The 27,006-nt window shown below is 38.0% G+C and overlaps 3 protein-coding genes across 4 annotated transcripts in view; all 3 read left to right on the top strand.

Moving 5' to 3' along the window:
• The first annotated feature begins 15,055 nt into the window (after positions 1-15,055).
• LOC126705661 (uncharacterized) lies at positions 15,056-16,369 on the top strand. Its single transcript, XM_050404776.1, has one exon. The coding sequence runs from the start codon at positions 15,056-15,058 to the stop codon at positions 16,367-16,369; it is 1,314 nt and encodes a 437-aa protein (XP_050260733.1).
• Positions 16,370-19,538: 3,169 nt separating this feature from the next.
• Positions 19,539-20,466, top strand: LOC126715965 (protein DMP3). Its single transcript, XM_050416841.1, has one exon. The coding sequence runs from the start codon at positions 19,603-19,605 to the stop codon at positions 20,278-20,280; it is 678 nt and encodes a 225-aa protein (XP_050272798.1). The 5' UTR covers positions 19,539-19,602; the 3' UTR covers positions 20,281-20,466.
• A 4,237-nt stretch (positions 20,467-24,703) lies between these two features.
• LOC126715964 (probable sodium/metabolite cotransporter BASS1, chloroplastic) overlaps positions 24,704-27,006 on the top strand; it is a 67,492-nt gene continuing 65,189 nt past the window's right edge. Inside the window, exons 1-2 of one of the 2 annotated variants that reach the window (XM_050416838.1) lie at positions 24,704-25,323; positions 26,380-26,520. In XM_050416838.1, the coding sequence (XP_050272795.1) occupies positions 24,853-25,323; positions 26,380-26,520 (612 nt within the window). In that variant the 5' untranslated portion in view covers positions 24,704-24,852. The remainder of the gene's footprint in view (positions 25,324-26,379; positions 26,521-27,006) is intronic. The other variant, XM_050416839.1, reaches the window with a different exon arrangement.

The following is a 27,006-nucleotide window of genomic DNA, read 5'->3' as shown; positions in this document are numbered from 1 at the left end:
GCAGCTGGTCTTCCTCCACTCGTTTATATTTATCAATCCAATCCATCAATTGGCGCATACTGGTGGCGGGCTTGCCAGTCATAGACTTCCTTAAGCCGTGCTCAACTGGAAGACTATTTTTAAAGGTGCTGATGGCAACATCGTCAAAATTGTCATCCATTTCATTATACGTCTACCAATATCTCTCCGAGCAGGCCTTTAGAGTTTCTCCATCATGCATGGATAATGACAACAAAAGCATTCAAAGGCCGAGGAGCTCTGCTATTTGTAATGAAACAGGAGCAAAAGCTTGGGTTAGCTGTCTATACGAACCTATAGAATTCGTCTTTAAGCCATTGAACCACCTCATCGCCACTGGTCCCAAGCTAGACGGAAAAACCTTGCACATTAGCGCCTTATCTTTAGAATGGACAGCCATCCTTTGATTAAACTGGCTCACATGGTCTGTTTTGCTGTTGTAAATGGCGAAGGTTGGCTGCTGGAATCGTCGAGGAAATGTAGCCTTTTCTATGTGGTGCATGAAAGGTGACTTGGAGAGTTGATCAAATGCCCTACTCATGGCATCGTTTCCCAAGCCCCTAGGAGATGGGCTTTTACTCTTACGCCTCCGGTAGTGCTCTTCTTCGTGAGAAAAGGTCTCACTTGGGGGATTCCTCGATCTTTGCCTATAATCATCGTCACTTTCATCATCGGAGGGTATGTCAGGCCTAGAATGAGATCGCCTTCGTTGTGCATAGTGCAACTTTCTCTTTAAATCGTCTATCTCTCACTACATGGCCTGCTTATTGTTCTGTTTCTGGGATACATGACTCCTAACTTCTTCTGGTTGCATGGCCTGGTTGTTATTTTGTCTCTGGAGCACATGACTGCCCACGCAAGGACAACTTTTGCTGGTTTGAGTGGTGTTCACACTTCCCTCTCAAAACCTTCCATTCTCTTTATTTCGATCACGTTCAGGGTTAGGAAAGTTACCCCGTTGTTGGGATCTAACCGGTTCGGGCTGATGGGAGCCTGCTTAATGAGAGCCTAATCCTACCATGCTTAATTGTTGCCCTTACTAACATACGAGTTCTCCCCACAGAAGATGCCAATTGTAGGGACTGGGTTCGAGCACTTCTTCTATTAGAGGAGTCGACTCAAGCCCAACTAGCCCAATACAATAAATTTATAGAGAGTAGGTTCAAGAACTAGGTTTTAGTGAGGATTACGACAACTAGACACGGTTGTGAACGGATTGAACAACAAGGACATGGACTAGAGTATAAAATTCTTTCCTAGGGTCTTTCATCTAAGGAACTTAGTGTTCTTATTCTTTCTTCAGTGCTAGGTTGTAAAGGTTTTCCAGAATCATGCAAATTGCTACCATTTTTTCTTTTCTCCAGGAGGATTTCTCTCATTATATATCCCTTTTCGGTTGATCTTGGCCCTCCATCTATTGGTCATGCATGTTAACACTCGAGTGCTTGTCCCATCACCACCTTCCCAGGCCTTCTGTGTGTTGCAGCGACTAAGACAACACTGTTCAGGTGTCATTTCCTCATTAATGCGGCCAAAACATTAGCTGTGAGCATTTAATGCGGAGATGACAGTTTTTTGTTGAGCTATTCCTACATCATGCTTCCGTGGCTGTCCTACAATACTTGTTCTTTTTCTTGGGACGTTTTGGGAGGCTGCCATTGATGGCGGACCGTTCTTCCCTACTAGGATCTGGGTTGGCCGAGGACAGGATTGTCCTCAGCGATGTTTCTGGACCACTTGGGCTTTCTTTATTCGTCCTCGGCCATTACTTTCTCCTTGGCTTGGACCTTGGGCTTAGTATGAGGTGGGACGAGGTTGTCAAATTCTTTGACCCCACACAAATAATTCAAGAAAAACTTATAATGATACCTAGCCAAAATAAAAACTACTAAAAATATCAAATAACTATCTACTATTGTCTCACACCAGAATTCCACCTAATCATAAATATTTTTCTTTATATATATATTATTATCATTATTTTTTGCCACAACTAAAACCCTAGAGATAAGATCATAACTCTTATTACTACGTAGGCACATGAGCCATCTTCAAGTACGTGTGTTCTTTTGTTTCCTTTTGTTTTTTTCTTTCTTATTTATTTATTTTTTTTCTGCCACCTGCCACCATTATCATCTTTTGAGATGATGACAACTCCAAGTACAAGCTAAGCACATGGCCTTGCGGAAAAACAGCCATTATTCCTCTTTTTTTTTTTTTTATACTATAATCTATGACTTGTCAGACTTCATTAACTTCCTATTCACCCCTACCAAAACTAATAAACAAAATATAATAATAAAAAGAAGATGAAGGCTACTTCGTTTCTTGTTTTTTTTTTTTTGCCGCCTTCATCTATACTGACACACTCACATAAATGACTTGTCAGACTTCATTAACTTTTTATTCACCCCTACCAAAACTAACAAACAAAATATAATAATAAAAAGAAGATAAAGGCTACTTTGTTTCTTGTATTTTTTTTTTTTTTTTTGCCACCCTCATCTATACTGACACACTCACATAAGTACGATGCTGCTGCTGCATCGACTTTCCTATTCACCAAAAGTACAACTTTTTAAGGCAAAAATTGTGAAGAACTGGACCTATTGACCATGCCTAACCTTCTACAAATTCATCTATACTTACAAACTGGACCCACGATGACCATGCCTAAATTTCTGCAGATCAATCTACACTTAACGCAATAGTGGCGTAGGAAAAGAATAACTATTATCGAAACAATACAAATACCAAAAATATAATTTAATCCCTTTTTCAGTTGCATCATCAAATTTATTGGGTATTTAAATAATTTCACTTTTGGCCAAAATATCCGCATAAAATATACTCTAATTTCAAATAAAGCTTAGATTTGATAAAAATGAGATTCTCAGACTCTTTCCTTAATTGTGCAGTCAAATCTTTTCTACTTGAATATTTTAAGTAGTCTCCTCTCTCAAAATATCTGTCATTATACGCTGACCTAATTTTTTTTTTTTTTTTTTAGAAACCAGACCAGAAAGTTTGGGAATTTATTCAAAACTTGAAAATTCAGTGAACATCCCTTACAATCAAAGCATCCCTTAAAACAAAAGGGCTAATATCAGGTGGAGAATCCTCCAACCAGACCTAAAGGCTTGTCACTGTGCTAGCTTTTTTGGCTAGTGCATCAGCAACTGAATTACAGGCTTGGGGAACATGATGAAATTCTATCAGTTGAAAACCCGAAGCTTGAGCATAAATGTCCTCCAATATATTTCCATAGCTGGTCTGATCGCCATTGGCCATGGTGAGCGCATTGATGATCACAGTTGAGTCTTCTTCAATCACAACCCGAGTCAAGCCAATTTCTGCAGCAAACTTCACTGCTTGGCGACATGCTAAAGCTTCCACTGCTGCAACTGATTGAGGCATCGGAATTGGCAGAAAGAGAGCACCAATAACGTCCCCAGCATAATCACGAACGATAACTCCAATGCCAGCTGATTTGGTGGATCCGAATGTGGCTGCATCAAAGTTCACTTTATAGGAATTATTTTCAAGTGGTCTCCATTGCTGCAAAATGATTGGATTAGGGAGAGCTGGTGGCTCGGACTGAGTTGCAAGGAAATCTTGGAGAAGGGTACCAACCATACTACAAATCTTGGTGAGTGGATGAACGGGTCGACCAAAGTGTTTAGCATTACGCCTATTCCACAGCATCCATGCCGTGATTGAGAAAAGTTCCAGCCTAAAGTCGTCCTGAGGATGCAAGAACCTAGAAAGGAGGTCATTCAATGACACGGGTTGCCCAGCTACATCTTGGTGAAACCACTCCATTGAATGCCACACACAAGCAATTTCTTTACAAAACCAAAGGGCATGCAGTGTGTCCTCTGTTCTATCCTAGTAGCCTTCACAAATTTCTGATGTGACAATATGGCGATGGTGGAGCTTCGCCAAGGTGGGTAAAGCATTATTACATGCCTTCCTTGATTTTGTTTGGGGTCCAGAGTTGCCAAATTCTCTTCCAGAATTGTCTCTGAGCTTCAGGATTTGAAGGACCTGCACTAAGAGCTAAATCACATGATATAATCAGTTTGTAGGCACTACTAGTAGTGAAACTACCCGAAGGAGTACAAGCCCAAATGATTCAGTCTAGAGGGAGCCTTTCACTCAATGGAATGCCAAGGATTTCCAAGGCTTCTTAGGGCCGAAATAGCTATTGCACAACTTTATTTTTCCATGCTACTTTGTCTTGGTCTATGAGATCACTCACCTTAGTATCAGGTGACATCAAAAGGATTGGGGAAGCAACAGACCTGCTTAGTTGTGAGAATAGCCATTTGTCATGTTTTATGCAGACTGATTCACCTTTGCCAATGCGCCATACCATCACTTTTCGAATCACGTCTCTTGCACTAAGGATGCTCTTCCATGTATAGGATCCAACCTTTGAGTCTTCCGCCTCTAGGATTGAGCATTCGAGGAAAAATCTAGCTTTGAAAACTCGATAACATAAGGAGTCCGGGTCATTGATCATTCTCCATACTTGCTTGGCTAATAGGGCTTCATTGAACTTCTCAATTTCTTTGAAGCCTAATCCCCTAACTTCTTTGGCTTCACACAATCTCTCCCACTTCACCCAATGCACCTTTCTACTTCCACCGCTATAACCCCACCAAAACTTCCAAATCAAGACTTCCAATTCTTTTAAAAGTCCCCTAGGGAGCTTGAAACAATTCATCGTGTATGTCGAAATTGCTTGGATAACTGATTTGATAAGGACTTCCCTCCCGGCTTGAGATAAGAGATTTTCCTTCCATCCTTGGAGCTTTTTCCACACCCTCTCCTTTAAGAATACAAAGCTTTGCCTTTTAGCATGGCCAACAAGTGCAGGTATCCCCAAATATTTTTCATATTGTCTAATAGTTGGGACACCAAGAAATTTTTGAATCCGAACCTGAGTAGCTTGGAGGGTATTTGAGCTGAAGAAAATGTTTGTCTTGTCCCAGTTAATTTTTTGCCCCAATCCTCTCTCATAAATAGCTAGGATATCAAGGATTTTTTGACATTCTTCCTCCTTGGCTCGACAAAATAGTACACTATCATCAGCAAAAAATAGATGTGATACCCTTGGGCCATTTCTACAAATTGACACACCTTGGATAAGCCCCTCCACTTTAGCTTTATGAATCAAGCTTTGGAGTCTCATAGCACACATGAGGAAAAGGTAGGGAGACAGTGGGTCACCTTGTCTCAGACCCTGACTTGGTTTAATATTTCCTACAGGTTGGCCATTAAGGAGAACAGAGTAGGAAACAGAATTTATACAAGACATGATAAGACTAATCATCCTTTCCCCAAGTCCCAAATGTCTCATTACTTTTTCCAAAAACAACCACTCCACTCGGTTATACACTTTGCTCATATCCAGCTTAAGGGCCATATATCCTAACTTCCCTTAGGTTTTCCTCTTTAGATAATGCAATGTTTCAAATGCCACCAAGATGTTATCAGTAATTAAACGCCCCAATAAAAGGCACTTTGAGATTCAGGAATAACTTGAGCAAGGAATTTCTTCAGTCAATTCACCACAACTTTGGAAATGAGTTTATAAATAACATTGCACAAGCTTATAGGCCGGAAATCAGCCACATTTTTTGGTTGTTTAATTTTCGGAATCAAAGTAATAAAGGTGGTATTAAGGGATTCATGCACAACACCTGTGTTAAGTGCTTTAAGAACAATTGCAATTACATCATTACCTACAATATGCCAAAACGATTTGTAAAAAATGGGAGACATACCATCGGGGCCCAGGGCAGTAAGTGGAGCCATTTGTTTGAGTGCAAGCCTCACCTTTTCTGCCTGGAAATCATGGGCTAAAAAGCTTGCTGCTTCATCGGTCATGGCAAGTTGGATGCTATCCAAGATCTCTTCAAAGCCGATGGATCAGAGGAAGTAAATAGGGAGTTGAAGTATTGTTCAAGTACTCTTCCCATCTGATGGTCATCATCCACCCACTCTCAGCCTCATTTTCCAATCCATGAATAAAGTTGTGGTGATTGCATTGGGTAGCTCGACAGTGAAAAAATCTGGTGTTGCTGTCACCTTCCTTGAGCCAGCCATTGCGAGATCTCTGCTTCCACATACCCTCTTTGTTTTTGAGGCTTTGAATATCCATCCTCAATTTATAAATCAGTTCTGGGTTGGTTATGTAGCTACCATTCTCTTCTGCCTCTTTAAGATCCTGCATTTTCTTCGTTAAAGAAGTTTGGACATGACCGAAAGTCTTCCTATTCCAGTCCTTCAAATTATCTTAGCAATTCTATATTTTTTCATTGAACTTCCAAACTGAATCTGAACCAATAGGCACTCCCCAAGCATCTTGCACCACCTCTTCGCAGGATCTTTCTTTCAACCATATGGATTTGAAACGAAAAGGCCGACCCTTTCTGTAGAAACGTTTTAGCTCAAAGTCAGCAGCAAGTAACAACGAATTGTGGTCTGAATGGAAAGCATTAAGATGGTGGATACAGGTGGTTGGAAATCGGAGAATCCACTTAATGGATGCCACACCTCTATCCAGTCGAACCTAAACATTTTGGTCACCCGGGCGATGATTACACCAAGTGAATGGAAACCCACTGGACCCAAGATCCTTAAGTCGACACTTATCCAAGGCATGCCTAAACCCCTGCATTTGTCTTTCTAGTCGGTCTAGCCAACCTTGCTTCTCTTCCGTAAACAAAATTTCATTGAAATCTCCTAAACAAAACCAAGGCAGAGAATATCGCTGACGTAAGACACATAACAATGACCATGAGTTTTCCTGGTTGGCAATTTCAGGTTCTCCATAGAATCCCGTGAACGCCAGGCATCATCAACTCCATGGTTAATAATGGCATCAATATGGTTAACCGAAAAAGACTAAACATCCACATCAAAATCACGTTTCCAAAACAAAGCTAAACCATCTCCTGTGTTCACACGTGGAGCAACAAAAAGATTAGGGTACTGTATCTTTCTACCCACTCTCTCCAAAACATATTTTTCAACTTTTGTTTCCATTAAGAAAACCATTTTGGGATCTTTGTTTGTCACCAAGGCAACAAGTTCATGCTCTGTCTGTGGGTTCCCAAGCCCACGACAGTTCCAACTTAGACAACTCATTGCTCACAGTAGTGCTGGACCCCAGCAGCTACCTCAAGATTATTGTTTTTGTTTAGAGAACCAAAGTACAAACAAGGTTTCTTACCACCACTCTGCCCTTCACAGTCAATGCTCATGCGACATTTGCCATTCCTAGCTTTCCCCTTTTTTGTCTTTTGCCCCACCTCACGAGTCAATTTTTTCCACTTCCTTGGTAAGCATGGGGAGTCCTTAATCTGGTTTGTGATGACCCCAAGAGGCCTCCTTGTGACATAAAGGTCGGGGTTGGAGTTTTGGGTTACTGCCCTTGTATATGACACTTGGTCCATATTGTGGTCTGGGATGGGCAAGATCACAACCCCCTTATCCAGGCGGTCAGCTGGGTGCTCTTTACCAACTCTTCCCATGCCTTGGCTATCCTCCCCCAAAACCTGCTTGCCATTATCTACCTGTTTCGTGACTATTGGTGAGGCATGACTGGATGCTTCAGAGTCACCCCCCTTTCCTTCATCCCCTCTTGTTTGTCCTGGCATTCTATCAGACTTAGTTTTTGTAGACGGGCCCTCAAAAGAGTTCTGAGAAGAACTATGGCTTTTCTGCTGCTTCTGCCAAGGTGCTTTATTTCGCGATGCCCCTGGAATGACAATCACCGTTTTCCTAGTAGTTCTTCCTGTTTTAGCCCTCATCCAATCCCCATATTGCTGCTCTTCACGTTTCAGATGACCCTTACCTCGTAACCAAACCTCGCAATCCCTTTCACCATGGGTAACTCTCCCACACCAGTAGCAAAAATTAGGGAGCCGTTCATACTTAATACCCACCAATCCAACTTGTTTACCGTTTGCCCATAGTTTACGACATCTCAGTAAAGGCTTTGATATGTCAATAGAGATTCGAACTCTAAAGAACTCACCTTCAGTGCCATCATCCTCTGGGTCTGCAACCTGAATCACCGTGCCAATAGTACCTCCAATCGATTCACCTGTTGCCTGATTCATACTATTTTCGGGTACATTGTGCAATTGAACCCAAAAAGTGGACCTGGAAAAATCAAGCATAGGGACTTCTTCAACTGATGTAGCTCTCTAGAACGTCACCAGACTTTTATCAAACATCCACAACTCAAATTCCAGCACCCTTTCTAGGTCAAGAATATCCTCAAGCTCAAACAACAAAAAGTTATCACCAACATCTCTGATTTTTAGTTCCCCAATCAATTTCCACAGGGGTTTAAAAGTGTGACCTACCGACTTGACGTTTAGCACCCTTTTTGTGAAGAAACGCCCAGCCAATTGGTGAATCTAAACCTCATCTTGTCGTTCAACCTCAATGTCCTGTTCTTCCTCTTCGGTCAAAGAGAAACGAGACCACAGACTATCTAAACCAGCCATGGATTGTCAGCTACTATAGGAAAATAACCACACTCGTACACCACACCTACCATCCTATCAAACCCTTGTGGGTTGAAGGGAATAGAGACCTACACTAAGGTAGGGACGAAAATTCTACTGGAAGCATGGGAATGAGAAACCCCTAACAACCAGAGAGACCAGTAAAATGGGGTTCCCTATATTTTGATTGTGGTCCGCTGACTTAAATTAGACTATATATTGCTAGGGTTTCAACCTTATTTTTTAAAAACCCTTTAGTAATATTAATTATAAAATTGATCCCATAAACAAATTTACTTAAATAAACACAGTTTTTGAGAAATTACAGTTTCGAAAGAAACTTCATTTTCACAGTGTAGCATTGTTTCAAAACGTTAAACGTACATGAACTTGAACTCCAACATCCTTGGTCCCCCACTCGTGTACGCATATATCAGTCCAAAAATGGTTTTCAATTCTTGTGAAGTACAGTACTCCTAACAACCAATGTGCCCTGCTCACACGTGTGAAATGAGTCATACGTACATCACCGAATACTACTGTGGCTCTAGTCATTGCCAAATTCGTTGTAAGAATTACAGGAAGATTAAGAGAATGGTGGATCAATCTAGGAGGTCATATATGGTGGGATGTTTATGATTGCCCTGAGTGCCAAGAAGGAACTGTTGTATTTGTTTGGTACTTGTGAGCTCAATGAATATTACTTGTGTCTTCATTTTGAGCCAGAATTTTACAATTATATTTTCCCACATGGAAATAGATAATAATTTACATGGAGAACATGATAAGCTTCAAAGGAAGGTAGGGGCTAGTTCCAAATGTTCAAGGGAGTATGGGTTTTGGCTGACCATTGTTGGAGCTAGTCGACAAGTGTCAAACCAAATAAGGGGCCTAGCTTCATGGTTAGTTTCATCCGGATATACTTCTAACAAAAGAGGAAATATCTGATTTTTGAAGATGAGGATGCCACACCTGAGGATGCTTCTGGTACCCTTTTTTTATTTTTTTATTTTATTTTTTTATTTTTTTTAGTGTTAAAGGTGTCTAGTTCCATCCATCTCTTCCTTGGAATCATTCTTCATCAACCTCAACATCAACATCTGGATCATGATTATAATAGTAAAGGTCATCATATCCCATAAGGGGATTAGGCATTTCCCAATGATCTTCATGTGGCCACTGTTGTCTACAAACATTTGGATCAATTGGCACTATTTCAAGTAAGATTCTCTTATTAAAGGATTCTGTCATTGTGAAAGCATGATAACAAGATATCCAAGAAACATCCATATGTGTGTGGAGAGTGCCATTTGAATTAGTGACCCAATGTGTCTCTGTTGGGTGAAGGATTCCTTCTGCACGGACATCATTTTTAGAATTGAGCTTGGCAACTAAACATGCTGAAGTGATCTTGCAACCAAATCTTGGATGTTTTGCTTTAGGATACGTTATCTATTCTCCATTATGAGCATCATCTAAATTCGCATGATCAGGGCAAAGTTGACGAATTCCACCATGAAAAAAAAAAAAAAAAAAAAAAAAAAAAAAAAACCAAAACAAATAGCCACCTTTTGTTGCTGTTTTCACATTAAAATCATGTAAGTTTATAACCTCATCACATATTTGTTTCACAACTGAATTGCCTCGTGATGGAATACATGCGATGTCTGATTAATCATGAATTTATATTTTGGGCTGGTTTTCTCAGTGATTTACATTTTGAACCAAGTACAATTATTGAAGAAAGGCACCACTTGACACAACTACTTCTAGAACCAAATTACTTTTATTTTATATAGTACTTTTATATGTGATAGGTGCTCTATTTTGATTTCTCACATAATAATAGCATAAGTAATAAGGCTATGTTACTCTTGTTTGCAACATTTTACAAATGCCGCCTAAACCTAGATTTCTTGTATTGTTCTATTGTTCATGATAGACACGGTAATTACCCACGTCCAGAAGAGCTAGTCTGGACAAGGATAGAGCGCCATAAAGATAGCCATTTAATGCCTCGATGGTTACATATCAGGGATGAGACCGTTGGAACCTCCATTAAGGCCATATTAAGTAGGCCTGAGGTGTTACCAAAAAAGCTTTCAAGTCACCATTTAAGAAGGACAACGGCTAGTAAGAAAAGCCTATTTATAGGACCTACCAAATCCTAGACAAGGTACATACACACTAATCATTTTTACTCTCATTACCAAATTTTCTCTATTTCCTGAGCTCCGTTCGCTGACTTTACCATCGAAGACTCCATGATCGGCACTACATCGGTGACCACCTGAGAGGATTCCTCTTTTTTTCACTAACCTTGCAGGCAAGGACGGACCCAGGTAGAGGGCTAAGGGGGCCCGGGCCCCCCCTGGGCCCAAAAAAAAAAAAAAAAATTAGCAAGTAAAATTTTCCAAAAAAAGAAAGGGCTTAGGCCCCCCCTGAGTTTTTAGCTCGGGCCCCCTCCCAAAAATCGTGAACCCCTAGCCCATCATCCGACTAGCCCATAACCCATGTAAATCTAAAATAATAATAATAAATAAATAATAAAAAAACTCAGCTCTCAGCAGTCCAAAACCAAACGGAGAAAGCAAAAAATGAAGGAAAAAAAAAAGAAAAAAAGAAAGGAAAGTGAGAAGCGAGATAGAGAGATAGAGAGGTGAGACAGAGAGAGAGTAGTTAGAGACCCATCTTGATTGGAGACCCGTGTCACAATGATGCTTGTGAGACCAGAGACCCATCCTGATCTTGCTACCCAGTCCAATGCCCACGCCGGCGAGACCCACTTGCCACCGTCGCCGCCCACGAAGACCCATCATAGGTATTTACTCTTATCTTTTCCTTCAAAACCTAATAAAATGTTTATGATCTGAGAATCTGAGATTCACAAAAACTGTGTTTGTGCCTTGTGGACTTGTGGTGTTTCATGTTTGTGTTTTTACTGATGAGTGATGAACAAAACTGATGTTGGTGATTGTGAGTTGAATCTATGCTGCCTGTGGTGTTTTTTTTTTTTTTTTTTGTCTTTGTGACTCTGTCATCTATGTTTGTGACTCTCTCTCTTGCATTATAAAGATAAGAGAGATAGAGAGAGAGAGAGAGAGTAGAGTTTGTAGAGATAGTTTTTTCTTTGTTGACTGGTAGTTGGGCATAATAGGGACAAGTGGAGTTGGGCAACGAACAAGTGACCAAAAAAAAAAAAAAAAAAAAAAAAAAAAAAAAAAAAAAAAAAAAAAAAAGGTAAAAGTTAAGAAAAGTTTTTGTTAGTAGTGTCGGTAATGGGATTCATTAGGTTAGTGGGTCATAATTAGAAAGATGGAGACAACACAAAGACATAAATAAAGGCAAACCAAACACAAAGACATAAATAAAGGCAGACCAAACACAAAAAGAAAAAAAAAATCATATAATATAATATAGAAAATTGTCACAAAAATTTAAGAAAATAACGTTGATTCTTATATGATTTTTATTTTATTTGTAGATCATGAAAAAATCAACTACAATGCTTGATTTTTTCAAAAGAAAAGGTTCGACTTCAAATTCTTTTGAAGTCAACGTGGAATTGCCAACAACTAATGTTGCTATTCCAATTCTAGAAAATATGGATGTTCCAATTCTAGAAAATGTGGATGTTCCAATTCCAAAAAATGTCGATGTTCCAATCTCTCAAACACAATTTCAAAGAATTGACCTTGACTCTTTGGATTATGATCCTGGAACACGCAAACAAATATTGGAATATCATGTTAATCAACGTGATGAAATTCGACGAGCTTACATTATAAAAGGTCCGCACCAACCTCCTCTAAAGATATTCAAAAAAAGTGAAAAGCACAGTCGTAGCTTTCAAGCTTCTTGGTTTGGAAATAATTCAACATGGCTTGAATATTCTCCTACGACAGATGCAGCTTTTTGTCCATCCTGCTATGTCTTTCATAATTCAAATGGGGTTGTGGGACAAAATACATTTATCGTTGGTGGATTTAGAAATTGGAGAAAGGTTAGGGGCAAAGATTGTTATTTTCAAGGTCATATAAGAAAAGATCCTAACTCAGCTTATAGAGTTGCTGAGAAAATGTGTAAGGATTTGATGAACCAATGGCAACATTTACAAAGGGTAGTTGATCATTTCATTACTGAACAAATTGCAAATAATCAATTGCAACTAAAGGCCACAGTTTTTATTGTCCGATATCTTGCCTTTCAAGCTATAGCTTTTAAAGGTCGAGATGAAAGTTTTGGTTCATTAAATCGTGGGAGAAGCAGAGTCATTAGTTGATGATGCAATTGATGGAGAACATTAGGCAGAAGCAGAGTCAGCTTATGAGAGTTTAATTTCATTTGAATTTGTCTTCATCTTGCATCTTGAGAAGGAAACTATGGAGATCACTGATAAACTTTGTCAAGCTTTGCAAAGCCAATCTCAAGATATTTTAAGGGTCCGTTTGGATACAGCTGAAAACTGAAAACTGAAACTGAAAACTGAAAAACACTGTAGCAAAATAATTTTTAAATATGTGAATAGTATCGTGGGACCCACTTTTAATGAAAAAGTTGCTGAAAAATGTATTTTGTGGGACCCATGAACAGTGCATAAAAGTACTGTTCACAACAAAAAAGTCAAAAAGTTACGGCTTGACCAAAAAAAAAAAAAAAAAAAAAAAATTCTGAAACGTAAACGTGCGTCTGGGAAGCAAAACGCGCTTCCCAAACGCACTCTAAATGTCATGCATTTAGTTTCATCTACTAAAGCACTTATCGAAAAATTTAGAGATGATGGGTGAGATGGCTTACTCACCACTGTGATATCATTTTGTGAGAAGCATTGCATTAATGTCCTGGATATGAATGCTTGTTATGTTACGGGGCGAGGTTGAGCTCATAATCAGCAAGATAACGTTACAATTGAGCATCATTATCAAGTAAATATTTTTTATGCTACAATATATTCTCAACTACAGGAACTAAATTATATTTTTAATGAAGATGCAATGGAGTTACTTAGGCTTATCTCAGCTTTAGAACCTTGAGAGGCATTAAAATCTTTTAGAATCTTTGTTTATTGGTAAATAATTTCTATCCACAAGATTTCATAGATTATGACAAACAAGTGTTGGAGAAGGAGCTTTATCATTTTAAGCATAATGTAGTCCAGGATCCAGAGTTCAAAAAATTGAAAAGTTTCTCTGAGTTGTCTCAATGGTTAGTGAGAACTGGAAATTCAAAACACTACAAACTTATTTATAGAATAGTGAGACTTGTGCTTACTCTTCCAGTTTTTACTACTACTACAGAGCGAGCATTTTCAACTATGAAAGTTGTCAAAACTAACCTTTGAAACAAAATGGAAAATGATTTTTTGACGGACTCTTTGATGTTATACATTGAAAAGGATATAGCTTCGACATTTAGTTTAGATTCAATTGTAGATGATTTTGAAAATTTGAAAGAGTGTCGAGTTCCCTTTTCATAAATGATTGTATAAAGAAACAATAGTATTTCGTGTCTTTTGTTTTTGTTAGTAGATGATTATATCTTAATATATTAAGAAACAATTATTTTTGGGTATTTGTCTTGGTTGATAGTTTATTAATACTATATGGATGCGTATTTGAATTTTTTTTTTTCACTTATCTCCGACCCCTCCCCCCCTAACTTAAAATCCTGGGTCAGTCCCTACTTGCAGGAACTTGGACGAGCTCGTATTGGTTTCTCTGGACGAACCCAGCTACTGATGATCTCAGCATCATCAATTTGATGCTATTTATGGGGATGACAAATTCAAACCTTCGTTTAAAATTGTAGTCTTGTTTAGTTTCGACATCCAGATGGAGTCCAATACACCACGAGATTCTGCGGCATTAGCTTTGCGAATTCAGACACTCACAGCAAGTGGGGAAGAACTCACTAGGAAAAACCAAGAAATGAGGCTACAATTGTAACAGGAAGAAAATCATTCACCCACGAGGATTGAAACTAACAAGAATAACGACGAAGATAGCCACAGGAGGGATGACTACTGACGACCAAACTCTTCGGATAAAGTGAATTCAAATCTCCTCAGAGATATGAGTAAGGAGATAGACGAGCTGAGAAACGCAATGAGGGAAAAGACAGACCAGAATATGGACGGGATGGTCAGAAGAACGGACTCACCCTTCACTACGAAAGTCCTGGAGTGTCATTTACCCCCCAAAGTTTTGTCTTCCACAGCTCAAATCATTTGATGGCCTGAAAGACCCGCTGGACCATATCACTACTTTTAGGACAACTCTAAGTTTGCAATAGCCTCTAGACGAAATCTTGTGCTGCTTCTTTCCTACCACCCTTAAGGGGGTAGCACGAGTATGGTTCAATAAACTAGCAACGTCATCCATTGACAATTTTGAGCAACTAGGCAACTCGTTTGTGCGCTATTTCATTAGTGGGCAACGTCAAAAGAGACCAACGAACCATCTACTCACCATCAGGCAAGGTGAAAGAGAGCCCCTGAGGTCATACGAGAAATGTTTTACCAGAGATGTCATAGGGAGTTCGTAGTCACCCTCACAAAGAGCCCACTAAAGACAATTGCCAAGATGCTACTAAAAGCCCAAAAGTACATAAATACAGAAGATGTACTAGCTGCGATAGGAGAAGAAAGCATGCCTAAAGGAAAAGAAAGTGCAAGGGAAGACCGAAGGGGACGCAAGAGAGAAAGGAAATATCGTCAGACCAGTTCCAATAGAAATAAACAGAGAGATGACAAAATTCTGCAGACGGTAAAATTCACTCCTCTAGTAATGCCTATCGACAAAATTTTAGTGCAAATTAAGGACGAACATCATCTCAACTGGCCAAAACCACTTCATTCCTCGCCCAAAGTACGAGACAAGAGGAAATATTGCCGTTTCCACAAAGACCACGGCCATTACACTAAGGATTGCAGAGACTTGAAGGAGCAGATAGAAGAATTGATTTGGAAAGGAAAGCTGCAAAAATTTGTAAAAAAGGGCGAGTCTAGCCGATCTAGGGACAATTGTAGAGAGAAATATGAAAACCATCTTGTAGATGAAGATAATTCATACAACCGTCTACAAAACGCAATCGAAGAAATAAAGACGATCAATAGAGAACCACCCATTGGTGGATATTTCCATTCCCTTAGGAAATCCCAACAAAGACTTGTGAACAGTGTTCACGGGATACTTTCTTTGAAGCAAAAAAGACGAACAAGTATGGGCATCCTGTTCTCAGAAGAAGATGCTAGAGATGTGAAGCAGCCACATAACGACCCCCTAGTCATCATGCTTATAATAAAAGGATTCAACACTAGACGGATCCTCATCGACAATTGTAGCTCTGCTTGCATTATTTACCTTTCGGATTTCCAACAGTTGAAAGTGGATCCCAAAAGGTTGCGACCATTCGAATCTCCCCTCATCAATTTCAACGGAGACCGGGTATACCCTAGAGGAATAGTGATATTAATGGTCACAACAAGTTCTTACCCCTTGCAACTCACTAAACAACTTGACTTCCTAGTGGTGGATTGCCTGTCATCGTACAATGTGATCATCAGGAGAGCCACACTCAATCGTTGGAAAGTAGCAACATCTACGTACTGCCTAAAGGTAAAATTCCCAACAGAACACGGCATAGGCGAAGTCAAAGGAGACCAGGTGTTAGCCAGGAAATGCTACCAAGCCGTTCTAGCCACCAAGGAGAACCATACTTGGATGATCGAGGAAGAAGAGAAGAAGAAGATGGAAGCCCTGGAAATGGTAAATTTAGTAGACAGAGAACCGGTGAAGACGATGAATAGGAACGAACCTGAATAATCAAATGAAGAAGGAGCTAGTACAGTTTCTTAAGGAAAACTTAGATATTTTCGTATGGATTCTTGAGGATATGCCTGGCATAGTGGCGGAAGTTATTCAGCATCGTCTAATTACAATATAATGTTAAGCTACCAAAAGCAATGCCTAGTATGCCTAGTTTCATTCTACATTAGAAATTTTTTTGAAAATCAGGTTATTTGTGATGTGGTGCAAACTTGTCATCTCTTGTTGGGCAGAACATGACAATATGACAGAGGCACTATGAATGATGATAAGAGAAATACCTACGACTTAAAGATAAATAGTAAGAAAATCATGCTGCTTAAGCCAAAAAGTTAACCTTATATGCCTAAGGAAGTGAAAGATTTGTTGGCTTGAGTATTTAGATTACTTTCTGAGTGAATGGTCTTTCTAATTACCTCCACTTAGGGACATTCAACCTGCTAGTGAATTGCCTTTATAATTACCTCCACTTAGGGATATTCAACCTGCTATAGACTGTCCATGTTTCTTCCCGACCTAATAAGGATGCATATAGGATGACCCCTAAGAAAATAAGGAATTGGAAAGGAAATTATAGGAATCATTATTGGGTAAACGGTTCATTGCTAAGTATATGTACTTGTGCTATGCCTACTTTATTAACTAAGATAGATTTAAGACTACATGACATGTTTGATTTTGGCTGAATTAAAGTTGTTTTTCGAAATAAATTTGAGAAGTAGTTATTATCAAATAAAAGTCAAACTTGTGATAAATGGAAATATACCTTACAACACCGCGTGGACTCTTTGGGTGGTTAGTGATGCCTTTTGGCTCACTAATGCCCAGCCCTTAGTACCTTCATGAAGGTCATGACTTAATTGTTGCAGCCACAGCTAGGGGTTTCTGTGGTTGTATACTTTGATGATATCCTCATCTACAGTAAAGCCTGAGAGACCATTTGCATACTGCATTTGAGAAAAATGTTAGTTTGAACTTTGAAGTGCTCTTTGCTAATTTGAAGAAGTGTATACTTGCAACCAACAGGGTAGGCTTCTTGGGTTATCTGATCTATGATTTATGGATTCATATGGATAAGGATAAGGCCAAAACTAGCCTTAAATGGCTTAAACCTCATAGTGTGCAGGAATTAAGGAGCTTTCATGGTTTATCTATTTTCTATGGAAGATTTATCAAAGGCTTAGTACCATAACAACAACCCTGATTGATTGTTTTAAAAGAGATTATTCTGAATGGACTGATGTAGCTAGCAAGAGTTTCAAGGACCTAAAACGAGCCTTGCCTACCGCTCCCATATTGGTTGTTCCATGTTTTGAAAAGGTCTGTGAGTTTGACTGTGATGCAAGTGGAGTTGGCATAGGGTGAATGTTAATGTTAGGTCAGGATAATATATGTTGCACCTAAGACCTAGAGTTTAATGTCATTGTGCAAGCCATCAAGCACTGGCAATATTATTTAGCCTACAATGAGTTTTTTTTTTTTTTTTAATACAGATCACTAGGCCTTGAAATTTTTTTTCAATTAAGCACAATGTTAGGGTGCTTATTAAAGTTGTAGAGCATAATGGTGTGCCTTTTAAATTTAATGCATTCACAAGTGGTAGGATTTGATTTCTTTAAGAACAGCTATAGGCATATATCAAATATTGGAAGATCTTGCAAACTGCTTATTTAAGGCAGTTAAACTCTGAGATTTCAATCTATCAAATATTGATTGAATGACACAAACTGCTTCTCTTGAGCTACTTCTCGTACAAATGATCTTGAACTTGTAGTGACCTGTTATAATAGACTCATTTGATAGTTAAAATGTAATGGAATTCACCATCTAAAATCTAACGCACCTCATATGATATTAGATGGTATTCCTTTTCTCAAATGTAAAAAGAATTCTGTATAGAGAAAGAAAATGTCAAATTTATATGCTATAGATATCATATCCACACTCTCTCATAAAAGATTTAGGAATGCTCTTATGCATACCTGCCGATAAACATAATTATTTCTATCAAAATGCAGCGGAACGGATTGAGATTGGCCACGATCCATCAACAATGAGGTCAAGGATCTCACTCAAGAATTTTAATCTTAACTAAGTGAATTTAGCTTTGATACCAATTGAAAGAATCGGTTTAGACTCAAACAGTTATGCAGTGGATTAATTCACCAATTAATTCAATCATGTGATCTCAATTAAAAACAATTGAGCAATGAAACTAGTAAGTCACCAAAGCTATAAAGCATGTAAGGAAGGAAATAAACAAAGTTAAAAACCAATAAAAAAACCATATCCAAAAGAATGACCACTGCAAAGGTAACCTACTTAAACTAAAGCAATCTACTATACGAAGAGAAGTTTACAATCTAGTAAATCATTTATCCCCAAACTCTACCCACTAGATGTACTAGCTCTAGTGACTTGCTATAGCTCTAAAATTTCCAAACTTTACGATATATGAACAAGATGATGTATCCAAATTCATAACTAGAATCTTTGTTTGGTTCCAAAATTTTCTTGAATATATATATATTTTTTAAAACAATGACGCATTGGACTCTGTGATTTTATTTTATTTTTTTTGATGAGGTGATTTTATTTTTGATCAGCTTGAAACCAGCAACTCCCTCTTGTGAATTTAACTTTGAATTCATGGGTTTTTTGGCATTAGAGGATATTCCCTTTTTCAAATGTAAAAGGAATTTTGTAAATAAATACAAATAAAAAGCCAAATTTATATACATGTACATCATTATCATATTACTTATCACAAAACGTCACGCTGACATTAACTTCAAAATACCGACCGATCTCATGAGAACCATGTTGTTTCAAATTAATTAAGTCTTAAAACAAGGGGGAAACTTCAAGGTAAAAAGCCACCTTTCAAGTCACGAAAGTCTTTACTTATCCAGTTGTCTCCAAGTAACCCTCACAACCACTCTTCTAATTCCTTAACGCCAAATAGTCTTTCTCATTTCATCACATCCCACATTTCTCTTCCTCCACCTTCATCATTCACCAAAAACTCTCATTTCATCTTTCTCTAGTCAAATTTTATAAAATTTAATACACAAAGCTTTCACTTTTGTAAGGATCAATCTTCTTTAGAAGGTTAATTCGTGGCAAACTCCTCTGGACGGAAAACACTTGTTATCGCGTCAAGATCCAACCTTAATCTTAAATACCCACTTTATAATTCAGCCTTGCCCATCTTTTCCAAAACCCAAAAAATGTCTAATCTTAGGCCAAGACCCACACCCACCACAAAGCCACCATCCACACCCAAAACCCCCAACACCACCACCAATACAGACCCTGATTCTGATGACACCCCAAAACCCCAACTCCAACGCCAACAATCTCTCTCACAAAGAGCAATCTCCCAAACCTTATCAACCACAGCCACCTTAGCTAACCTTTTACCCACAGGAACCCTCATGGCTTTCCAACTCCTCATACCAGTGTTCACACAAAACGGCACATGTGACTCAGCCACACGCCCCATGACACTCGTCCTCTTAGTCATCCTAGCTCTCTCTTGCTTCCTTGCTTGTTTCACAGACACAATCAAGGCCTCAGATGGACAAGTCTACCATGGCCTAGCCACTTTCAAAGGGCTTTGGCTGTTTGACTATCCAGGCACTGAAACTCAAGGCTTGCCTGATCTGAGTAAGTACAGTATAAAGTTCATTGATGTGGCTCATGCTGTGTTAACTGTGCTTGTGTTTGGTGCTGTGGCTCTGAGAGATAGGAATGTTGTGAGGTGCTTTTATCCAACGCCAGGACATGAGGCTCAGGAGGTTTTGGACATTGTGCCTGTTGGTGTTGGCCTAATTTGCAGCATGTTGTTTGTGGTTTTCCCAACTAGAAGGCATGGCATTGGGTACCCCGTCACACCGGGCAAATAAATTGATCATTTGTTGCTTGCTTTTTATGTTTCATGGGTCATGGGTGTCATTATTTTTCATGATCTCCCTTCCGTTTGTTATTTTGCTTTAACTTTTTTCTTTTCTTTTCTTTTCTTTTTTCTTTTTTGGATTGAAAGCTTGTAAGTTTGAATTGGGAGCATAATAAATTAGAAGAAATTACAGTCATTTTATTTTTATTTTATGAAATCTGCCTCTGTATTGTCCATAGTCATAGTCTCCGAATTGTCCATTTGTGGTTGAAAAAAATATATTGATTAAAAAAAAAAAAACAAAACAAAACAAAATAAAAGGAGACAGAGAAAAAATTCAGTGTAACTTGTCTTCCTATGGGCCCGCCAAGGACATGCTCTGTCCTTCTCTATTGACTTTGTTTTATATAACCACCGCACGTGTGAAGTGTGGGAGGACACAAAAGTCGAGATTCAAATCTTTAAAAATGAGTTTCATATATATATATATATATATATATTTAAAGGGTTATGCGAACGAGTGCCCTTAAAACACTTGTTAAGAATCCAGTTAAAGAAAATTTTTATGGGAAAAGAAAAAAAAGCAATTAATGTTTTGACAGTTTTTTTTATTTCTCATAAAAGTGATGTCAAAACTTTTTTTAATTGGATTCTTAACTAGTGCTCTAAGGGCACTTAAATTATTCTAAAGTGGAATTTTTATTTTATATATATTTTTTGTAATAATAGATAAAATATATATGATACATTAAAAATAAGTGTAAATATAATAGGTAACCGACTAAAATGAGGTAGATATTCATATATCATTGTTATAAAAAAAAAAAAAAAAAAGATATTCATGTCATTTTACATTAAAAATAAGTGTGTATCAGTATCATAGAATGACTATTTTATCTTATCAAAGTTATTAATTTTAGAGAATATATTTCACCACATTTTCATAATATTTTTATAATAAATTTTAATTGGCAGGTTGTTACAAGTTTTTAATTTAAATTTGCTATTAGTATTATTTTTTTGCCTGCTAGTAATAACAAATAATAATCTATCATATAGGATTTGTTGTAACATTTTTTTTTATTTAATTTTAGTCCATTTCAATTAAAATGATTTGAACATATTGTACCTATTGAGCCCCTTATCAAATTGATATATATAATCCGATAGTTGTACTCGGCCCAACTCAAGGCGTCAGAGTTGATTTCATTGAGTGACAAGTGGAACAAAGACCTGCCCAAACCCAACCCATAGACACCCGTACATATATCAATTCTTTTTCAAGATCCAAATGTTAAATTTATGAAGCCAATGGAGTCACAATCCAATGGCACCCTCTCTTCTTTTTCTCTCCTTTGTCATGGGTTTGATCATGGAGTCATGCTTCTCACCCCATCCCCAAAGAAATGTAATTTATGTAACATATATAAGCTGAGTTTTACACGTAGGCTTATGGGTCTTTGTGCTTAATTTGTTTTTGATTAATTGTTCAAATTTCAAAATTTATTTTTCGTAAAAATAAATTCACCAGAGAAATTATTTACTCCCACCTTTTTTGTTGTAAGTAAATATTATGAAACATGAAATCTTATTTTCCCATCTTCTTCTCTTCTCTTTTTTTTTTTCATTTACTTTCTCTTCCCCTATATTTTACCGATCAAATTAAACTCTACGTTTCTTTCATTTTTTTTTTTTCTTTCTCCCCTCCATTTCGCCAAAATATATTAACTCAAATTTTGAACTAAATAATGTATTTTTTTTTAAATCTTTCAAAATTTATTAAGTCATAAATTATGATTTAAGCAACATCACATCATCATTTCGACTTATTTAGATAATCTTTATTAGGATTTTATTGACATATATTTTAGAGCATTCATTAATAAAATACTTTTGAAAACTTTTTATAAAAAATAATAAAAGTAACTAAAATTTTTAACAATTTTTTTAATTTTTTATAAATAATTTCATAAAATTAATGATTAATATATACTTGTAGGGGCTAGGGCAAAAAATAATGTATTAGGCCTTGGGCCTTATTCGAGGACACTAACAAGTCTGAGGAGGAGAATACGACTTAAATGATCCACATTACAAGTCTCATTAGTGAGGGACAAAGGGAAAAAGGTCTGAGGAGGAACTCCTCCTTGGACACGGCAAACACAAATGTGTACTCTAACAATTGAGAGGCGCCCCCTGAACACGTGAGAGGGAATAAAACTCAAAATATCTAAGGAAAAGCTGCCACCACCACATTAAATGCACTGCAGCTATTTTTCTAGCTGTATTAATGTGGAGAAGACCTCTGAACAGTGCTATCTTGGCTGCTACAACTCACAGAAGGTTGAAAGGGGTGTCTGATGGGATGGGTACTCAAGTGAGGATCCAGATGATCAACAAGTGTAAGGAACTCCTCCTTGGACACGGCAAACACAAATGTGCACTCTAACAATTGAGAAGCGCCCCCTGAACACGTGAGAGGGAATAAAACTCAAACTATCTAAGGAAAAGCTGCCACCACCACATTAAATGCACTGCAGCTATTTTTCTAGCTGTATTAATGTGGAGAAGACCCCTGAATAGTGCTATCTTGGCTGCTACAACTCACAAAAGGTTGAAAGGGGTGTCTGATGAGATGGGTACTCAAGTGAGGATCCAGATGATCAACAAGTGTAAGGTCCAGATAATCATAAAAGAGCTATATAATGTGGAAGAGCTCCCATGAAGGAGGGGGGTAGAAAAAAAGAGTGAGAAAGAATATTGTAGCATGTTAAACAATCTTAATATTGTGATCTGTATACGTCAAATTCTAGTCTCCTCGGACTGAACGTCTTTTGGCAATGATGGCTTTTATTTATGTTTGATTGATTTTTAACTCTATGCTAGCCGTTACCTAACTCATCTAGACCTAGTTCTTTGACCCATACTCTACGAAATTCATTGTATTGGGCTTGTTAGATTAGGATTCCATACATTTGAGCTTGGGCTCCAAATCTTGTCCCTACAATACTCTATCAAAGCAAGGAGTAAACATTAACCAAATCCATTTTATTATCAATTAATTACAATGTATCTTTCTTTCTTTTTTTTCTTTTCTTTTTTTTTTTTTAATTACAATGTATCATAATACGCAGTACCAAATCAATAATTGGGAAAAAAAAAAAAGAAAAAATAAATAAATAAATTATTGATTGGGAAGGCATGGCTAGGCGAAAATGGGTAATTACCCATAAAAATCTAACTATTTAGTTAGTTGACCCGGTTTGGAAACATATTGGAATTCTAGCAACTCGAGCTTTAAAGGCTCGATTTTGGGCCTGTAAATCGACTATTTGAGACTCGATTTGCATGTTCTACTCGGGTCTGAGTTGGCATTATTTCCACGTGGGATCTACTTGTAAATCGAGTCTTAGAGACTCGATTTACATTTACAGTAAAAAAAAAAAAAAAAAAATTTGGCCTTTACACCTTCTCACCTCAACAACCACAAAAACCACCAAGAGAAGAAAGAGAAATTTAAAAAAAAAAAAACCCAGAAACAAGTCGCCTGCAACCCAGGCCGCGCGACCCCAGGCCTGGGTCGCTCGCGCGACCTGGGTCGCCTGCGACCTGGGTCGCGCGCCTGGGTCGCCTGCGGCCTGGGTCGCAGGCAACCTGTTTCTGGGCGCGACCCCAGGCCGCGCTGGTGAGAGAAGAACCCAGAGAAGGAAGAAAAAAAAAAAAAAAAAAAAAAAAAAAAAAAAAAAAAAAAAACCAGAAACAAAGAGAGAAGAACCCAGATCAGAGAAAAGAGAGAAAGCCTGGGGCTGGCGCGACCTGGGGCTGGCGTGGCCTGGGGTCGCAGGCGACCCAGGCGCGCGACCCAGGACGCAGGCGACCCAGGTCGCAGGCGACCCAGGCGCGCGACCTGGGTCGCAGGCGACCGTTTCTGGGTTTTTTTTTTAAATTTCTCTTTCTTCTCTTGTGGTTTTTGGTGGTTTTCTTTGTTAGGATTGACCTGGGTTTGTTGCTGTGGTTTTGTGGTTGTTGAGGTGAGAAGGTGGCCAAATTTTTTTTTTTTTACTGTAAATGTAAATCGAGTCTCAGAGACTCGATTTACAAGTAGATCCCACGTGGAAATAATGCCAACTCAGACCCAAGTAGAACATGCAAATCTAGCCTCAAAGAGTCGATTTACAGGCCCAAAATCGAGTCTTTGAAGCTCGAGTTGCTAGAATTCCAATATGTTTCCAAACCAAGTCAACTAACTAAATAGTTAGATTTTTATGGGTAATTACCCATTTTCGCCGCATGGCTAGGCTACCACACAAACTCATCACTCACGTGCTGTGTACTAGCAAAGTTGCCACATATGGCAAAAATATGCCGCTTGGATTGCCCCTGGCCCACTTTACTTGGCCTGTATGTGAATCTATGATTTTATAGTATCAAAATACAAAGCTCACCTCCCCATCAAAATGCAACACCATTGTCATGGTGTCATTGAGATTGAGATTCCAAGGAACAGAAATTCAAAACACTCTGAAGTCAATTCAAATCTAAAACCTCATTGTACTATCTCCCACTTCCACATTGATCAACCATGTCCCTCTATTCAAGACTCAGTCCCTTCACTTCACCCCCAAAAACCAACCAAAGAATTTCCAGAGTCATACTCACACCCAAAACACCCACCATTTCTTTTCCACCAAAGCCCACAAATTTACTCACTATCACAGCTGTTCGTGGAAAACCCAGATGGGAAAACTTGTTATATACTGCAAAGCCCCGAACTTTACCCATAATCAGAGCTGTTAATGGAAATTCTGAGCATTCACCAGTCACTCCAGCAAAACCCAATTGGGAAAACTTTTTGGCTACTGCAGCAAGCTTGTACCCTCTTTATGTGATTGTCGGATGGTTTGTTGCTTGTGTAAAGCCATCTACTTTTGCATGGTTTGTGAGTAGAGGCCCAGCTTCATATAGCTTAACTCTTGGATTGATTATGTTGGCAATGGGTCTCACTTTGGAGTTCAAGGACATGATCCGTCTGTTCTTGCAAAGGCCACTCTCAGTAAGTTTTGATTTTTGTTCAAAATGCTTGTAAATATTTTGAGGCGTTGTGTTATGAAGTTGCATATAAATTTGGGTTCTTGGTGAAATTTGAGATATGAGTATGCTTAGGATTGGAAACTTTGAGTTGGTTTTTATAGAAGTTCCTGAAAATGAGCAAGTTGGAAGATATGGAATTCAATTTTATGTGAAAGTGAAAGACTTTGCTGCAGTATCATTTTGCATTACATTGCATGGACTTTTGTCCGTTCTTTGGAATATTGTAATTGTTACTATAAGTCTTTGTTAATCTGAACAGTTTCAGGAAATTAATTAAATGGGAATTCGTTATTGAATTGAATATTTAATTGGGAGATAAGTCAGCTAACATATTTTCTGCATATAGTTCCATTAATACTAATGCCTAAACTCTTTTGCTTGCTTTCCTTAAGGCTGCATTTGCATTTAAGGAAATATGTCTAGTGATACAAAATTTTCCACTACTGCTGACATGTTATGATTGTTGCTTAATAACAGTGATATTAGCGGTGGAGAGTCCATGTGAAACTGGTGTCACACCAATCCCAACTTGCCACCTTAGCAAGCTGTAAAAATATTTGTCCCCAGGATTTGCTTATTTAAAAAAGTTAAAAAGGATTTGAAGAATAGTTACTAGTATAAATTGCTTGATATGAATTTTAACAGTATATGATGTATTTGAGCTGTGAGGATTTACTCTGACAAAAACACTTGTGATGTTATAGATTTGGAATAACATCTTATACCAAAAAATTTCAAATATATATATTAGTAAAGCTTAAATCCATCCGTGAATTTCATCAACAGAAAAATTTGTCATTTAAACTAAAAATCAAAATGCAAATCGATCACTTCAAATGCCTCCATCTAAATGAAACCTTAGATCATTGCGTAATCAGATTAAATTTTTTTTAAGTGCTCATATATTCTTATTGATGGCTTTCATTGATTTCTTAAGGAGTATGAAGCACTAGCTTGATGTCTGTTCTTGAATATGATTTTCCAGTTTCTGAGTTTGTTGCTTTGACCTTTTGTTCAGATATTGTTCGGTTGTGTTGCTCAGTATACAATTATGCCAGCCTCTGCATTTGCTATTAGTAAAATCTTGGGGCTTTCACCTTCTCTTTCAGTTGGTTTAATATTGCTTGGTTGTTGCCCCGGAGGTACCGCCTCCAACGTGGTATGATTACCTTTATTTCCCTTACGTTGTTCTTTTTCTCAACTTATATACTGAAATTTGTATGCAAAGCTGTTTTACAGAGTCATTTATGCCCTAATTAGGAAGATGTGTTTTAACTACTTTCTAATGATCATTCTCTTTAGATTCTAGCACATTCCAAGAGGTTGAATTTGAGGCAGGAGAAACTTGATAGCCCTTATGGGACTTACTTCCCAGTTAGGAATGTTATGTAGCTAACCATAGATTCATTAAGAAAGTCAATGCAAATCCTTTACATCTCCAAGACTAGTTGTTCAGATAGAGATATAGAGGGCAAATGGTCATGAGATGAAAAGATATTGGCCAGTCTTTTTATATTGAATTTTTTTTTTTAAAAGGCCTGCCATGGTTGTGGAATTAGCAATTTTCCACTATAAAAAACGTATTTCCTGTTAGGCTGAGTACCTGCTGGTTGTCTGTTTCCTGTATTTTCTTTATGGAGCACTT

Source organism: Quercus robur, chromosome 2 (genome assembly GCF_932294415.1).
Source record: "Quercus robur chromosome 2, dhQueRobu3.1, whole genome shotgun sequence".
In the NCBI taxonomy this organism is placed as follows: Eukaryota; Viridiplantae; Streptophyta; class Magnoliopsida; order Fagales; family Fagaceae; genus Quercus; species Quercus robur.
Note: the sequence above shows the minus strand (reverse complement) of the source record. Positions and strands in the feature narration are given on the sequence as shown.